At 37.7% G+C, this 18,401-nt stretch overlaps 4 protein-coding genes across 4 annotated transcripts; 2 read left to right on the top strand and 2 right to left on the bottom strand.

Moving 5' to 3' along the window:
- Positions 1-261: 261 nt before the first annotated feature.
- LOC106451410 (probable WRKY transcription factor 21) lies at positions 262-1,788 on the top strand (the record flags this gene model as incomplete). Its single annotated transcript, NM_001316204.1, is given in 4 exon segments — positions 262-1,228; positions 1,308-1,433; positions 1,516-1,657; positions 1,660-1,788. Coding segments are annotated over 3 exon segments (1,002 nt in total), but the record flags the coding sequence as incomplete, so codon positions are not given.
- A 6,051-nt stretch (positions 1,789-7,839) lies between these two features.
- Positions 7,840-8,962, top strand: LOC106451409 (histone H1.2). The gene is made up of 2 exons (XM_013893340.3): positions 7,840-8,115; positions 8,184-8,962. The coding sequence occupies exons 1-2, from the start codon at positions 7,939-7,941 to the stop codon at positions 8,781-8,783; spliced, it is 777 nt and encodes a 258-aa protein (XP_013748794.1). The 5' UTR covers positions 7,840-7,938; the 3' UTR covers positions 8,784-8,962.
- Positions 8,963-9,638: 676 nt separating this feature from the next.
- Positions 9,639-12,293, bottom strand: LOC106454883 (calmodulin calcium-dependent NAD kinase-like). Its single transcript, XM_048780835.1, has 8 exons — positions 11,828-12,293; positions 11,520-11,743; positions 11,391-11,452; positions 11,094-11,315; positions 10,883-11,003; positions 10,301-10,623; positions 10,052-10,196; positions 9,639-9,971 (listed from the first exon to the last, which is right to left on the bottom strand). Exons 1-8 carry the CDS (start codon positions 12,066-12,068, stop codon positions 9,711-9,713), a joined length of 1,599 nt encoding a protein of 532 aa, XP_048636792.1. The 5' UTR covers positions 12,069-12,293; the 3' UTR covers positions 9,639-9,710.
- Positions 12,294-12,316: 23 nt separating this feature from the next.
- LOC106451408 lies at positions 12,317-15,125 on the bottom strand. The gene is made up of 2 exons (XM_013893339.3): positions 14,980-15,125; positions 12,317-14,705 (listed from the first exon to the last, which is right to left on the bottom strand). The coding sequence occupies exon 2, from the start codon at positions 14,676-14,678 to the stop codon at positions 12,468-12,470; it is 2,211 nt and encodes a 736-aa protein (XP_013748793.2). The 5' UTR covers positions 14,679-14,705; positions 14,980-15,125; the 3' UTR covers positions 12,317-12,467.
- Between the last annotated feature and the right edge of the window lie 3,276 nt (positions 15,126-18,401).

Raw genomic sequence — 18,401 nt, 5'->3', positions numbered from 1 at the left:
CCAGAATAAAAGTTCGTCTTTTTTTTCTTTAGAAATGATTTCTACACAGTGGTTTTTGGAGTAAAATCACAATATAAAAAAAAGAACAGAGGGATGTGGTTGAGTGATTGCAGAAGCTACAGAGAGAGAGTCAAGAAAGTCTTCTCTTCACACCTTTCGTTTTCTCGAACCTCTTTAATGAAAGATGGTGGAGGAATCTTCAGTTTGACAACTCATTAACACCCCCCTATCTTTAAACCTTGCAAGGAACCTCCTCCGTTTTGCTTTCGCTTCCTCATCATTCTCTCGTTTCAGTTTGATCCTCCTTTGATAAAGCTTGTATCTTTTCTTCTTCAAGCTTAAGAAAGGCAACTTCTTTCTTTTGTCTCCTGTGGAGATGGGTTTGTGTAAAAATGGAAACTTTACTATCTGGGTCTTTCCCATTTTGGTTTCCAGGGTAGTTTAGTGATTTTGTTCTTGGGAGTTTTATTTTGGGTTGTTTAAACTTTTAAGACATGGAGGAGATAGAAGGAGCCAACAGAGCAGCTGTAGAGAGTTCTCATAGAGTTCTTAACCTCTTATGTACACCACATCAACAAGATCAAGAGTACAACAACGTGAGTTTACTGTCTGAGACTAGAGAAGCTGTGCTTAGGTTCAAGAGAGTGTCGACTCTGTTAAGTACCACTAGTGTGGGTCATGCCAGGTTTAGAAGAGCTAAGGAACCTCAGACCCATTTGTCTCAAAGCATCTTCCTTGATCCTGTTCACCAAAGAACAGAACCTCCACCATCTCAGAAGGTGCTCCGGTCTGGTTTCCATGAGTTGAGCACTGATTCCCTCACTTTAGGGACCAGGTCCTTCAGTTTGAACTCAGATGCAAAAGCAAAAGCGCCTCTCCTTCAGCTTAACCAGTCAATCCATCAGAATATGTTTCCTGAACATCAACAGTTACATGAACGCTTGGAGGCTCACCGTCATCAGATGCAGCAGCAACAGAAACAACAAGGTGAGATTATGCTAAGGAAGTGCAACGGCGGGATAAGCTTGAGTTTTGACAACTCGAGCTGTACTCAAACCATGTCATCCACTAGATCCTTTGTTTCATCCCTTAGCATAGATGGCAGCGTTGCTAATGTAGAAGGAAACAACTCCTTCCATTTGGTAGGGGTTCAGAGTTCTCAGCACTCTAAGAGAAAATGCCTCATCAAATGCGGGAGCTCTAGCCGATGCCACTGCTCTAAGAAGAGGTCACTTGCATGTTTTGTTTTGTATTTCATTTCAGAGAATGAAAGATTGTGCATTAAAACTTTGTTGGAAAATTGACAGGAAACATAGGGTTAGGAGATCGATAAGAGTGCCTGCTATAAGTAACAAGGTTGCAGATATCCCTCCTGATGATTATTCGTGGCGAAAGTATGGTCAGAAACCCATCAAGGGCTCTCCTTATCCCAGGTACACTCTCTCTTGATTGATGAACTCATACTAGACAACAAAAACATTTGATCAGCGAGATAATAATAATGTGTGTGTGCAGGGGATACTACAAATGCAGTAGCATGAGAGGCTGTCCAGCGAGGAAGCACGTTGAGAGATGCTTGGAAGATCCGGTAATGCTTATTGTTACTTATGAAGCAGAGCATAGCCACCCCAAATTGCCATCTCAAGCCATGACAACTTAAGTTTTATATTGTATCTTGTGTGTGTGCCTTTGCTCCATTATTGTGTGATATATGAATCCGGAGCAGGTGCCTTTGTTTTAGGGGTGTACTGCAATAGTTGTTGGGTTTAGGGGGTAAAAATGTAGGATTTGTCAACACTCGTTTCTCAAGTTTATTATTGCTCTTAATGATTCCATGTTTTATTAGTCTTCTCTGCTTCCATTTGAGGAAATATTATTAGTCTTGCAAAGTACAAAATAGCTCGATTCGTTAATGTTACGAAATTGCAGTTTGGCTTAATGATTCATAGAACCCATAATTGAACTAGGGGTTTTCAATTCGGATATCGGTTCGGTTTTGGTTCGGTTTTTTTGGTTTTTCAGTATTTTGGTTAGTAAAATACAACTACCATTCTAAATCCATATTTACTTCGGTTCGTTTCAGTTTATATACCGTCGGTTTTCGGTTTATTTGGTTTTATACCAAAAATAATAATTCTTTATTTTGGGATCATATTATATGAATTTTAGAATCATGTTGTCAACACATTCATTTATTAAAAAATATTATAAGTTTAAATAAAAAAAACAAAAATAAAAAATGTTTCTATCATCTAATAAAATAATCAAAACTATAATTAAAATCAAAGCTCAAAATTTTGATAATAAAAATAAAAAAAATAAAAAATAAAACAGAAGCACGAAGCACAAAAGAAAAGTTTTTCTATTCTTTCATATCTAGCGTTCATCAAAGTCATGTTTCTTCTATTAAACACGAAACTCTATTCGTTTATAGATAAAGAAAAAAAGTTGTGATTAATTTCCACTAATTGTTATCATCAAATTTATAATCTTTATTTCAATTTAGTCAATGCTAAATTAAAGCAAAAAAATCAAAAGAATACTAAGAAAATAAGAAGCATGTTTGCGATGAATTGTTATTTAATTATAATTCAATTATTTTACAAATCAGGACTTTTTTATTACTGTAAAAAATATGGTAATAGTTATTAGCAAAAAACTAACTTATGATTTTCATACGTCATTATAATATATATATATATATATATGTACATGTTTCTATTTTTTGATCGGTTTTATTTGGTTTATTCGGTTTTATCGGTTATATACCGAACCATATCCAAATCCTACGATTTTTTAAAAATCATATCCATTCGGTTTGTATGGTATATACCAAATCCAAACCATATTATTTATTTCGGTTTAATTCGATTTGGTACGGTTTGGTTTTACCATATTGAACAGCCCTAAACCCTTTTGCAAATTAGACTAACAAACCCTTTTGCAAATTAGACGGCAGTCATCGACATTTTGCAATTGTAAGAATATATTTGGGACGTAATACTAATTTTTTCTGGCCCATTTATGAATCCACCAACATCATTTTTTCCACTAGACACAAAATATAAATATCATCAACTATGATAGGATCAGCTAGTGTTTGGATACATGTTGGTGTTAGGATCGAGTTTTTTGGATTTCGGTTCTAATTGTATCATACCCTAACTCTCATTCTAGTAAAATTTTAAGTGTCTGTCGGATTTGGATATAACACATCGGTTTCAGTTATAATTTGTATCACATCGTAAAACTCATAAAGTAACCATATATTGTTCGGATTCAGGGTATATCAGATCAGTTCAGATAAACTCACAATAAAATTTAAAATTTAAAAGCCAAACATAAGAAATAAATACTTATTTATATATAATTGGGTATTTAAGGTATTTACTCAAACTTTCAATACTTATTTTTAGATATCATATCAAAGTAAATATGGAATTGAATATTTGAAGAACATATTTATGTTTCAAATATTTATATTTAATTTGGACGTTCAGATCGATTTTTTTTTAGTTTTTTAGTTTTTTTCGGGTTACCCGTTCGGATTCGGTTAATAACACTTCAAGTATATGTTTTGTATCACCTACAAGACTCATTCGGATATATTTTTTTATATTTTACACTGAGTACGAATCATGTTTTTTTATTCGGATCCGGTTCGAATTTCAGGTTATGGATTTTATGCTCATTCCTAGCATCAGCGTTAAGGTGTTCTTAATAAATCTCTAAGCGTGGAACACATTATCAGAAATCACCACCAAAGTCTGCTCGACGGAACCTTGAACATAAGTTGTGTGGTGACCCCCCCCCCTCCCCTCCACCATTGGGATCGACGTCAGAATCCAAATCCTACTCAAATGAAAGAATTGATAGATCTGCAAGTAGTGCTAGCAGGAAAGCTCTGCGCAGTAGGCAAGTCAATACGACAAACCATCGGGAACCACAACCGAGAAAGACATAGGAGTATAAATATTTTACCAAAATCTCATTGATAGGAGACGTCATCAAGTTCCGAGCAAAGAGTAAAATCAGATAGAAAAGAAGAAATCAGCAAAAGGAAAGGGCAGATGAGGAAAGAGAAATGATGATGGAGATCGAAAAGAAGTAAAAACTAAGAAATTAATACACATAAACTGGCAAGACAAAACAAAACAAAGTAAAAATAAAAGAAGGAGGCAAAGAGTTTATGAATCATAGATCGAATATCAAGAGGCACAATGATTTCTAACGCCGAAAAAATTTAATTTCCAACAATAATATTTCGATCATCGCATTCACACTATGTCGCGAATTACTTCCTAATAGATCACACATTTTTCTACTACTCCATCTCAAACAATATTTGTTCTAAAATTCTGTGTCCAAAAAGTTATATGCATTTTGGTGACATGAATAGCTAAATTAATCTTTTAAAAACTTTCAACATAATTTATCATATACCACAATGTTACATTTTAATTCCAATAAAAAGAAAAATCATATACAGTGTCGGTTTCGGGGTGGTGTTGAAGGTGCAAATGCACTGGACCCCTTATTTTCATTAGAATTTCTTACATGTTTTAGAGCCCTTATTTTTTGAATTTTACCTTTTTTAGGGTCCTGATTTTTTGAGTTTTACCTTTTTTAGGACCTTGATTTTTTTAGTTCTTTAAAATAAAAGATCTAGTTTTTAAAATCATGTATTTACACAAGTAAAATTTATTATATAACACAGGACTCACATACATTTTAAGCCGGGCATGATCATATATCACAATTGCTGAATGTTATAGAAGATAAACTCATACAAATAGCTTAAAACATTCAGCAAACAAATCCAGACATTCGTGTGGAGAGAAGTATAGGAGGAAAATACAAGAAGTTTCATACTAAAAACACTTGGTCGCTAATCAAAACAACTTACAAATAGTGGGATAAGTATAAACTTGGTCGCCAATCAATACAATAAGTTTCGTAAGTTCTCCTGTAATTTTATCAAAAAAAAAAGTTCTGTAATTTTTTTTTTTAGATTAACCCGGAGATATCCAAGACCCATGGAAAGACCAAGACTAATCAGTTATCCTGTAATTTGCTACAGTAAAAACAATTGGTCGCTAATCAGAACATTATAAAGGCATATAATTTTCTTATGGTATGCGTAAACACTCGTCTGTCTTGTGGTTAGCTGCGTTTAATCGGTAACCAGTCGAAGACCAAATAGAGAGTTGGATTCAACTCAACTAAAAATTTTCTTAACTATTTTTAAAATACTTTCATTATTTTGACCACTCACAAGGTAATACTTTCATAAGAAAGTTAAAAGAGCGGAAAATATTAAACTGAATGATAGTAGTCTACATAAAGAACTATATTTATGTGTTAGCTAGGCATAAACAAAATTGGTTATGTCGAAAACGCCGGTTGGAGAAGATATGAACTATAGTGGTTCTATAGCCCATTAGCCATAGGTTGAACCAATCACTTCTCATGGCTCTAAACAGGCAGCTTTTCACTAAATTCTGGTCTCTTTGGCCAAAGCCAAAAGATTCCCTTTATATGGAGAGTCAACTATATACCACAATGGCACGATCTTGTTGCATTACTCCACAATAAAAGAATAGGGATTATGGTCTCCTTCATCTTTCTTTTTAAATGATTTTCTAAAATCTCGTTGAAATCGTCCACTCGGAGTCATTATCTAAAGCATGCGTAGTACTGATTCAAGATATGAGACCAAAAAAAAAAAATATAGATCGTGTCATTTTATTCGTATGAGTGACATTACAAATTTGGGAAAGAATGGTGCTACTGGGGGGGGGGGGGGGGGGGGGGGGGGGGGGGGGGGGGGGTATTGTTCCAATTCTTAGCCAATACATGATGAAACTTGTTTGTTTCTTAGAAAGATGGTAATTAATAGGAGTATTATTGTCAAAATAGTATATATAGACACATATCTTCCTCATTATTCATTTATTTTTCTGAAACATAAAATATTTGAAACTTTATTTTACATTAATTATATGTAAATATTATCCATAATTTATGTTACTAGGTGAAATCTTGTGGAAATAATCTCTAGCAAAATTTTCTTTTTGAGGTTTTGGCGTTTGCACTATGAATAAATGACGTGTTTGAATGGCCAAAGGGGTGGTGGCAACTAACAAGTATCCCATATAATTAAAACTATAGATAAGGTAAAGGTTATTTCTTTCAAGATTATTAGCATATATGTAGATGATACCAAAAATGTTATTACTTTATTTTAAGAGTATTGGCGTATGTAGATGGTAACCCCTTCATAAAAAAAAGTATGTAGATGATAACCCAAAAATTAACTCATTTATATATTGATAGTCATCAAAAGATTAGGGGCAGATCTTTCGTTAGCAGTTCTGGTATATCCATATACTGAAAACATATTAACTTTAATTTGTATCAACCATTCAATAGGTTATTACTAAATCCGTAGCGTAAAGTTCATTGTTACTATTAAACTGTATGTCTGATAATGGTTATACAAGTAATCTTAGACTATCTAAATATAAACTTACAAACTTTAGACTTCAGAGTATCTTGAAACCAACATTAGCTTAATCGTAGAATGTAACTGACATCCGAAATTAAACCATAATAACGCAGTTAATATCTGAATGAAAGATTAGTGGAATGTCTAACACGTTTACTCTCGTGATATTCATGTTCGTGTCAAAGAGAGATTTAAAGGTTTCTATCTTACTAAGTTACTATGGAAGAATATGTAGATGGCTTTTTACTGGATTTATAAAATAACCAATATAGAAAAAGAAAACCTAATTACTAATTTCCTTTTGAGTATAATTTAAAGAACTTCTAACTACCCCAGATCTTATACGAAAACATCATCCATCATTTCACTTTAGTTCGTAAAAAGTTAAAATCATGGGAAGTTTTCAAACCTGGTATCAATATTCCAATATAGAACTATATTGCTATGTGTTAAATGAAAAAAGATATAAGAAGTATAAGATCTGAATTTCGTATTCACAATCATGATTTATCTTTGCTAATGAATATCGCACTATTGATGAAAAAAGTACAAGCTAAGATGCATAGTTTCATACATCGTCGTTATTGTAAAACTATGCATATATATATGCTTCACTAAGTATTGCACATTTAAAAATTTAAAAGAAAATTATCTAGTGAATCATTACATGATATAATGAGTTTGATATATGAAAATGAATCCATTTCATAAACATCTGGCTAGCTTTAGTTGAGACTCTTCTAAAGATAGACACATCACACATGCAACAAAGTTGTTTGACACCATAGATTAGAAAATGGTCATCTTTAGTCGGATTCAACAACATGTTTTCCTACCAAAACATGATCCGATTTCAACAAATCTTGGTTCGTTACACTCCTTGATTAGTCTAGTTTCTAATGAATATAAACATTCACAATATTCCCCAAAGCATTCTCCGGAAAATCAAATATACCTTATTACTATCAAAACAAACCATAGCTTCGACCAACCTTGATTCAAAACCTATTTTCTCATCCTAAAATAATCCATTTCAAACGCTTAAATATTCAAAAGAAACCTTACAGAAATATCTACAATTCACAGAAAACAAAACTGAATTTCATCAAGTATAACTCAAGTTATGACCAGATTACTCGAGGCTAAAAGCACAACCAAACACACACCGAGAGCACCTATCCACATCTAGTAACCCTCCTCCTCATTAAACATTCGCAATCGTCATCCCCACACCGTCGATGAGATTAAATCCAACGGACGAAATTCAAACATGAGAAGGATTACACCGATCCGAGTACTCACGGTATTAACCAATCAAAGAAGAGATAGAAAACCTCTTGGTCTCTCACATTCACATCTGAGACTATATAAACATTTCTCGTAGCTCTCCTCTTCTTCATCAAAAAAAAAACTTTCAAATCCCTAGAAAGATGTCGACGGAGGAAGAAACCAAGGTGGTTGTCGAGTCAGGAGACGCCGAAGCGACGGTGACGGAGAAGAAGCCTGCTGCGAAAGGCGGCGCTAAAGCTAAGAAGACGCCGGCGAAGAAGAAGCCTGCTGCTGCTCCGAGGAAGAGAACCACTTCGTCTCACCCTCCTTACGAAGAGGTACGAGATTCAGATTCCCCGATCTGATTAGGGTTTACAGATTCGTTAATTTGAATTTTGGTTTGCAGATGATCAAAGACGCGATCGTGACGCTGAAGGAGAGAACCGGATCTAGCCAATACGCGATTCAGAAGTTCATCGAGGAGAAGCAGAAGTCGCTTCCTCCAACTTTCAGGAAGCTTCTCCTCGTCAATCTCAGGAGACTCGTCGCTTCCGGGAAGCTAGTCAAAGTCAAAGCCTCTTTCAAGATTCCGTCTGCGGCTAAACCGGCGGCTACGACTAAACCGGTTAACAAGAAACCAGCTGCTGCTGTTACTAAACCGAAGGGTAAAGCTCCTGCTAAGGCCAAACCGGCTGCTAAAGGAGCCAAGAAACCTGCTGCTGCTGCTAAGCCTAAGGCAAAGACAACAGCAACAACTAAAGCCGCTGCGAAGCCCAAACCTAAGACGAAGAGTGTAGCTGCTGTTTCGAAGACTAAGGCGGTTGCTGCGAAGCCTAAGGCGAAGGAGAGACCTGCTAAAGCGTCGAGGACTTCGACTAGGACGTCTCCAGGGAAGAAGGCAGCAGCTCCGGCTAAGAAAGCTGCTGCTGCTGCGACTAAGAAGGCTCCGGCTAAGAGTGTGAAGGTTAAATCTCCAGCGAAGAGGGCTTCGACGAGGAAGAAGTGATTGGTTTTAGCTTCTCTTAGGGTTAAAGTCTTTGTATAATTGAATCGTCTATGAAGGGGGCTTGCTTTTTTTTCTTCCAAAGTTTATCTTTTTCTTGGTTTCTTCTCGAAACCCATTTATCTTGTAATTTTTGGTTTGTTTGAAAATTCAATAGCTATATGTGATGGGGTTTGCAAAGATGTGCTTCTGCGTTGAGTCAATGTGTTTGAGTAGATTCAGTTTCTTTCTTGTTGGATTGCTCTTGCTGTGCTTTGAAGGAACTGGTCTCTCTTAAGAGCAACAAACTTAGCAACGCTAAGTTGAGATTCATTGGATTTTGTCTGAATTATATGACGCATTTGCTACCTTTAACACACATCTCTCGCATTCCATGTTTGTTTTTGTGCAGTTCTCTTTGGTTTCTGCTATCAGGCTTTGTGACATAAGTAGAGACCAAGTTAGGCATTGTCCATTCTTTCTTTGTTTAGAGAGTTTCTGCTAGGTTTAATGTTCATCTAAGGTCTGCCTGATTTGGTTCTTGAATGAATCTAAGGCATTGTATCAATGTGTTATGTAGATTCAGTTTCTTCTCCACATCATGTTCTTGTTTCATTGCTCATGAGAGAAATGGAGATAGCATACTATGCTTTGAAGGAACTGATCTCTCTTGACAACAACAACAAGCTTGGCAAAGTTAAGGTGATGCATTTGCTACCTTAAAACATCTCTTACATTCAATGTTTTGGTATTGTTTGTGCAATTCTGTTTGGTTTCTGGTATTAAGTTTTCAGACATAAGTAGATAGCAAGTTAAGCAATGCCCATTCTTTCTTTGCTTAGAGAGAGTCACTTGTGTTTGATCATTTAAAGAGTGTTACATTAAACCAAATTTTGTGACATACCAGGAAACAAAGCTAAGAAAAACTGCTGCACTTCTCTATCTTCTTCCTCACCTTGGTGATTCTTGGAGATATTGTTTGAATCTTTCCACTTTCTGAATCGAGTATTTGAGCTCCTGTTGAACGTTGAACCTGGAAGGAGAAAGAACAATGTCTTTCCATATCGATCCAGCTTCACAAGCAGGGTTTGGTCTACTGTACAGCTCATAAATAGATTCCGCATCCTCGTTCAACCTCCCTACATTCTTCAAACAGTCTATCTCCTCTGGATCCACTAGCAATGTCTTTTCCTTTTCTTTCCATCCTATCAGCTGCACACAAATACCACAACATTGATTCTCACTTTCATTACTCAAAACATTTCAGGTTCTTTTTTTAATTGGCATCCAACCTTTGGAGAACCTTCAAGAGCATTGGTGCAGTAAAGCCTTGCATTGTCAACTATGTTGCAATAAGTAAGAAACGCATCCGCAAACCTCTTGTGAGATCTCAGCTGAGATCTCACCCTCACCGCTCTTCTACACATTATCGCTCTCCTGCATATAAAACATGGTTAAACCAAAAACCTTATGTTAAGAAAGAACACACCCACACATCCACACACACACACACACACACACTTGTTTGAGGACACTCTCACCTAATGCCTCGAATCACAGCTAAATAGGCATCACACACAATGCCAACTAACTCTATCCTGTATGGCTTTCTCTCCCTTCCATCTTCTTGCAGCTGTTGTCTTTCCCCTATGCGCTCCCAATAGTTCTCTATAACATCTCCGTTTTCACCAACCTTGTAGCCTGCTCCCATTCTGTAGCGATGGCGATGCACATTCCTCGCCATGGTTATGGTTTGGACTACAAATGGTACCCAAGAGAGTGTTCCATCCATTATCACGTCTCTCCCTTCATTGAGAGCAGTAACTAGGAGAGATGATGCTGCATCTGTTGATGATTGGTGAACCTGTTCTAATTCCAATTCACAGTCAAGAGTTCCATAACATTTTTTGGATACTTGAATATAACAAAAGGTAATAGGTTTTTAACTATCGGTTCAGAGAGATTTAGTACGAGGTAATAGTTCGAGGGACATTTGATGGTATATGATAATTTTTATGGGGATATAGCACGTTAACATTAAGGTAATATGTATTTATTGTCACAGGGCAGGTTCTTCTGTAAGAGGATTCTTGTTGCAACTACTTAGAAAGAAAGAACCTTACGAATTCAGCTGTCTTGACCATATCAACATGGCCTCTGGAGCTTAGAGCTCTGTATATCACATCAGATTCTTTGAAAGCATCGGCTTCGATAACCACAGCATCTGCTCCTGCCCAAAATGGTCTGATCCAAAAGCACACAAACATGTACAGCTAAATGAGAGCAAGGACACATATAGATCTAGTGAAACTTATATTTGAAATCTCTACTTACTCTTTGAGAATCTCTTTAAGAACAGTGCTCTTTCCTGCGCCCATACCACCTCCCATGAGGAGTAGAACCGGGCTTCTGTCTTTGTGTGCAACTGGAGCCATCACTTCTGTACATTCCGAGTCGTCAACAGGTGCAATCCCCATTGCTTTCATTTCCTCTACCAATGTGTTAAACACTCTTGCTACTTTTAGATTCTTAGTCACCCTCTCAAACCTCTGTTCCCTATAACATACCAACCAAGGAACAATCATTTGATAAAAATCACAACCTGGATTGTCTTTTGTAGTTTAGGATCACCTCGTTGCTGCCATGACAATGTGCTTGAGCTTCTTCTTAGGCTCAGCATCGGCGCTAAGTATCTGAAACAAACCCATGTGATGTTTTCGGTCTCTACTAATTATGAAGAAAGGATTATGAAAGTTAAACCTGACTGATCATGAGATCGGCATGGCTCCAGTGGTAAGCAAAGTAACTGAGAATACATCTCTCAAACTCCTCAACGAGTTTAATGAAGAGAGAATCAGCATCAGGCTCTTCAGAGAAAAAGCTGTAGATGTCTTCCTCGCAGCAACCTGATTTTCTTATGTACTCACTAGCTAATTTGCAGAGATGAGGACATTCTCTCCTGTCCTTGAATCCCATTTGTCTCACTACAAACAGCATTTCCTTACAATGCATCAAGATCTGTTGATCATAGAGATTTCAAAGAGGATATTAAGTAGATTTGATATTACCAACGTAGTGAGAGAATCTCTCGAGCTTCTCGTGGCCTTTGTGTTTGTGAGACACTCTGAGACGAGGGGTGATCTTGGAGTAACGTAGCTTCCTTAGACGGTAAAGCAGTGAGACGGCTAATAGCAAGCCAATGGTTGAGATTAAGAAAATCTGTGTGAAGGCCGTCGTGTTGCTGTTAAACTCTGAAACACACATTGATCTGTCTGACATATGAACGGATTTGGTTTCATCAAGAGGCATGAGATTGAGATTGGTTAAACTCCTAAGACTGGGACCATTGTTTGAGTTTGTTTTCTGTTACGAGACAATGTATCTGCTCCCTCCACGTGTATACTCTCTACTGTACTAAAATAGCTTCAAGCCCTATTACTCCGGATGTTTCTTGTGGTTTTGACCATTTAGTTTAGTTTTGTGTTGGCTACAATCTTATTCTATATGTATGTTGCGTGTTTCACAAGCTACTAGAAAACTCTTTTTACTCGAAGCTATATAACATAAAAAGATATATAAATTGACTCTTAAAGATGTTTAGTTAACTGTCACTGTTATTTGAAAATTGAGTTTAAGAGAAAAGCTTTGCAAAGAATGTTCTAAAACCTATAAAAAAAAGTCTAAAAGAGAGATCATCTTTGTATCTTTTTAAGTAGGAGCTGTGCAAGTTGTTCTGAAATGGCCAGGCTGATTACACCGACTACATCGAACCGCCCGCTTTTGACGTCCACGGTCCTCTACTTGAACTCTCCTCTTCCTCGGCCGTGGCTGTTGTCTCAACACCCTCGGTGGGGTTATCATAACCTCATCACCATCCTCACCACTTTCTGTTTTCTTCCACATGGTCTTGTCTGGAACTGGATGTATGGTTTCTGCGTAAATTCTCCTGTAATTCGCCGCAGTGAAGTAACCCTCTGTGAACTTGAAAACGTCCTGTCTGCAAGAGAGGAGCGCTGCAACCGCGTGGCTACAAGGCAAACCGTATAGATCCCATCCGCGGCACATACATGAACGGCATCTAATATCCACTAACAACGTTGCTTCACCGGTCATGACCTCGAACTGCGCCTCGTTAGCCTTGTGAACTTGGTAGGCACGAGACTGTTCTATCGCCTCGAGGACCAGTCTCTCAGCAGATGGAACTAGTAAACTCGACCACTGCACGCTTGTTTCACGGCGTTCGGTGAACAAAGTCATCAGCTGGCGACGGATACACTCCATCATCTGGATTATAGGAAGACCCGAAGCTTCTTGAATCCAACCGTTGATCGACTCGGTAACATTCACATGACCAAACCTGGTTCCATCAAAGCAGTACGTGGCCCACAAAGAGGGAGGGATGTTACTGACCCACATGGCAGCTTCCTGGCACACCTGCAGCATCTCGTGAACCTTTGCGTGAAACTCAAACTCGGTGGCGCATTTCGCCGCTTCCCAAAAGAGGTTCACGAGAACAGAGTCGCTGTTAAACTCCTTGATGAAAGACTCCACGAGGTGATGGATGCAGAAGCCGTGAAACGCCGTTGGGAAACTAACTCCTACTCCGTCAACAAGGGACGGTTCTCTGTTAGATAAAATCGTGAGCTTCGGCATGTTACCCGTGTTCGTTTCAAGCAGCTGACGCAGCTCCGAGAGGAACCAGTGCCAGCTACTACCATCGTTCTCCTCGCTAACAATCGCAAAAGCTAAAGGAAACATTGCACCGTCTCCATCAAACGCAGTGGCGAGCAACAGCGTCCCTAGATACTTGCTCTTCAGAACAATCTTGTCCAATGCAATGAGAGGACGACACGCGTTGAGGAAGCCAGAGATGGATGCATGAAAAGAGATGAACAGCTGCTGGAAGCTCCCATCATCAGGGTGTCCGTTAACCACAGCGATGCTCCTAGGATTAGTTCTTCTAATCTCATCGCAATACCGAGGGAGAAGACGGTAATCTTCTTCGAACGAACCGCGGACAGTAGCCATCACACGCTCCTTCCCTCTCCACGCTTGCTTATACGACAGTGTAATCCCATGGACCTGATGAATCTCCTCAAGTATCTCCTTAGGTTTGCAATGAGGATTCTCTCTCAGCGTCTCTTTCACAGCCTCGGCAACCCACTCAACCGAAGCCTGGTGGTGACCAAGGTGTAAGATACCACCGCACGTGTGGCTCCCGTGGATAGTCCTTATCGAAAACGTTGGCACACCGGGAAGCCTGGCGCAGTGTATCCTCCAAGGGCAGCCCACGCTAGCGCATTTAGCAGTGAAGCGAGTTTTATCAGATTTAACCGTCTGCATCTCAAACCGCGAGGCGATTGCTGCATCTCTCAACGCTCTCCTACAAGCAAGAACATCTGAAAACTCCATACCAACTTCCAAATTATGCTCAGGAGCTGGAGCCAGAGACCTGCACTGAACAATAGGAGGAGGAGGAGCCAACTCTAGCTGCTGAGAAAGGCTTGTATTCATGCAGTGACCCACCCCTAACTGTAAGCTATCATTGAGATCCTCGGAAACTACTAAAGCTAGTTTATCATTCTCCGAAGCTTCCTCAGAGTCATCATCGTTATCAGGAAATGTGATGTCATAAGCATTGTCATAGCTTCCATCTCGGATCTCCTGAGAATCAACCTCATCTTTTCCCTCGAGAGACTGTTGTTCTTCGTGTATCTCTCCACTGTGGTTCCAGACCTCGTTTTGATCACGTGAAACACCAATCTGAAGGTCAGTTGCTTGTAGCGGTTGGAAAGCAAACTTGTAGCCGTGAGCAGGAGGTGGAGGAGGAAACAGTTCGTTGTTCTGTCTAGGTTCCACAAAATGATGCTCCTCGAGATTCTCCTCCGCCATCATCATCATCAGCTGGTGGTTTGCCATTTCATCACAGTACAATCCGTTATAGACCTGCAAGCAAGCAAACAATATATGAACAACAACATAAGACAAGGTGAGAATAACAAAGAGCTTCTAGGATTATACAACAAGTTGAGACAAAAGCAGGTTCCCAAAGCCTAAGTACCCTCTAAAGGTATAGCAACAAAAAGTAACGAACAACTTTGGAAGCAATCTGCCAAAACCCCCAAAGCTTCCGAGATTGAAAAAAAAAACCTAAAACTTGGAACAAGATTTAACCCAAATTCGATAGAAAAGAGGAGATCGGATAAGGAAGGAAACTCACGGGATTCAAAGAGGAAGGATTTGGCGGGTAAGGAAGAAGACAAGACAAGGGGGAAATTCTGGGCGATGGAGAAGGGCAAAGAAGGGATCCGGCGAATTTTTTTTTTGATTCCTCGTCGATATTCTTCAATTACAACCCCTTTTATTAGGTTTTACAAGGGTATTTTAGTCATTTCATAACTTGGGCTGTTCCTCTTTTTTTTTTTTTTTTTTATAATAATTATCATAAAAACTATGATTTCACACATAACTAGAATATTATATTTCTTACATTAATTTTTTTTTTGAAAAAAAAAAATTCTTACATTAATTTTGTATATTTATTATGTATCATATCGTTATATATAAGTATTGTGCTATTTATTAATCTTTATTAACAAGAAAAAAAGTAAGTGTGAAATACAAACAAATTTAAAGTTAGGTAATTTTTTCAAACTTTAAATTTGAAGAACAAAGTTGTTTTTACAGATGTTCTAAACTAAACGGTTTTGAAAACGCAAATTGGAAGTACAAAGATGGAAGACTACCACTTCTGTATACATGTGGTATAAATATGTAGAATGACAAAAATATGGAAAAGCACTCTTTATAGTGTTGTAATTCATCTACGAGTCGAGAATGTATGCCACCTTATTGGTATACACAAAATATGTGGCAAATCGCAAATACAATAAATTTTTTGTAAAATCTTCATATATTTTATGCTCTATCATTTGCATGTAATTGTGAGAGCCAATTCGTTAAATATTTCTTACTCTCATAATTGGTTATACTATTACTTATTCTCTGAAAATCAGTGAATCGAAACCCATTAAAAATGAAATTCAAAATCGTTAACAACGGATAGACAGTAAGATTTAAAGTACTCGGTGAAAAACAAGAAAATAAGAGCATCCGTAACGGTGTTATCCAAGGGAGTCATTAGAACAAATGTATTTTAATTTTTTAAATATTTTTTTTTTCTTTTTTAGATTAAAAAATAAAAAATAATACCAACCAATCGCGGATCTCCACATGTCGTAGGGATCTGCAAATAGTGCAATGATTCACTAAGAAAGAGTCTTTATTTGGATATTTTAAGGATTGAATCCTTAACTTTTGGTGAGGTCTACTGATTATTTAATTATTTTTTTCTTAAGGATCCCCCTTAAAGATTTCCATTGCGGATGCTCTAAGGCATATAACAAATCTAAAGAAATCCAAATAGGTTAGTGTCATTTGATTGTTGAAGCAATGAAAATGATTCTATGAGAAATTGTTATTGGGGGTTTGACGATGTTAAAAAAAAAAAAGAGGAAGAGATAATAAATTAGTATTCTTCTTTTTGAAACAAATTTAGTGTTATTTGCTTATATATTTTAATAGATTTATAAATTCAAGCCAAATCTAGTGTTATTAGTTATACTAGGTGTTTTGCCAGCACATGCGGACATGATCGTTTTACTAATAATTAGTAACATATGTATTGATGACAAATAAAATTGAGAAGGATCATGAGAAGGATGGAGGAGCTGTGAGATGTCCAACATCCTTTACATCTTTTAATAATATGATAAGGAATAGTGGATTAATAGAATTTCCGGCTCGGGGTAATACTATGTCCTGGCAAGGGAGAAGAGGTAAAGGAAAAGGGGCAGTGACGGTTAGATGTCGACTGGATCGTGCTTTAGCGAATGAGGAATGGCACACACTCTTCCCATGTTCTCATACGGAATATTTAAGGTTGGTGGGATCAGATCATCGCCCAGTGGTGGCCTTTTTGGATGATAAAATTAATAGACGAAAAAGGGGACAATTTAGGTTCGATAAGAGGTGGATTGGTCAAGAGGGTCTGATGGAATCAATAATGTCAGGTTGGTTGGAGAATCAGGATGGACGGGTTTAGGATTTTGTTACAAAAATTAGCAACTGTCGCCATGAAATATCTACCTGGCGTAAGGATAATCAACCATATGGAAAGGATAAAATTAAAGATCTTCAGCAGGTGTTAGAAGAAGTTCAGACAGATAATGATAGAACACAAGAGGAGATTCTTGAGGTTTCTCGGAAATTACAAGAGGCTTATAGGGATGAAGAAGAATATTGGCACCAGAAAAGTAGGAATATGTGGTATTCATCAGGAGATCTTAATACCAAATTTTATCATGCGTTGACAAAACAACGCCGGATCCGTAATAAAATTGTGGGTCTACATGATGAATTGGGTAATTGGATTACGGGTGAAAGTGGAGTTGAAAAGGTAGCGGTGGATTATTTTGAGGGTTTGTTTGCTACGACTAATCCAATGGAATTTGATAGTTTTCTGGATGAGATTGTACCCTCCATTTCTCCACAAATGAATCAAATATTAATGCGTACAGCAACGGAAGAGGAGGTTCGACAGGCTTTATTCATGATGCACCCTGAAAAAGCGCCAGGGCCGGATGGGATGACTGCTCTTTTTTTCCAGCATTCCTGGCATATTATTAAGAAGGATGTGGTAGAGTTGGTTAATAATTTTCTGGTTACGGGTGAGCTGGATTCACGTTTGAACATCACCAATATTTGTATGATCCCAAAGACGGAAAGACCTACAAGAATGACGGAATTGAGGCCGATAAGTTTATGTAATGTTGGTTACAAGATCATATCGAAAGTTTTGTGTCAACGGCTGAAAATTTGCCTCCCACGGCTAATATCGGAAACTCAATCGGCTTTTGTGGCAGGAAGATTAATTTCGGATAATATTCTTATAGCCCATGAAATGTTTCATGGACTAAGGACTAATAAATCTTGTCAGAACAAATTTATGGCGATAAAAACGGATATGAGCAAGGCTTATGATCAGATAGAATAGAATTTTATTGAGGCTCTTCTTCACAAAATGGGTTTTGATCCGCATTGGATTAAATTAATGAGAGAATGTATATCTTCGGTTCAATACAGGGTTCTTATTAATGGACAGCCACGAGGATTGATAATTCCCCAACGGAGATTACGTCAAGGGGATCCTTTATCTCTTTACCTTTTTATTATGTGCACGGAGGCACTAATTGCAAACATAAAAAAGGCGGAACGTCTGAAACAGTTAACGGGACTAAAGGTAGCGAGAGCTTGCCCAACAGTTTCTCATTTATTGTTTGCAGATGATAGTCTTTTCTTTTGTAAGGCAAAAAAGGAAGAATGTCAGACTATTCTTAGGATTCTTAAGGAATATGAGACGGTCTCAGGGAAACAAATCAATTTCCAGAAATCTTCAATTCAATTCGGACATAAGATTGAAGAATCTTGTCGACAAGAATTGAGAGATATCTTGGGAATTCAGAATATAGGAGGAATGGGATCTTATTTAGGGTTACCGGAGAGCCTTGGAGGATCTAAGGTACAAGTGTTTGGGTTTGTACAAGAGAGATTGAACAATAGAGTGAATGGATGGACTTTTCG

This window comes from Brassica napus, chromosome A5 (genome assembly GCF_020379485.1).
Source record: "Brassica napus cultivar Da-Ae chromosome A5, Da-Ae, whole genome shotgun sequence".
Lineage (NCBI taxonomy): Eukaryota > Viridiplantae > Streptophyta > Magnoliopsida > Brassicales > Brassicaceae > Brassica > Brassica napus.
This window is presented reverse-complemented; position numbering and strand designations above follow the sequence as displayed.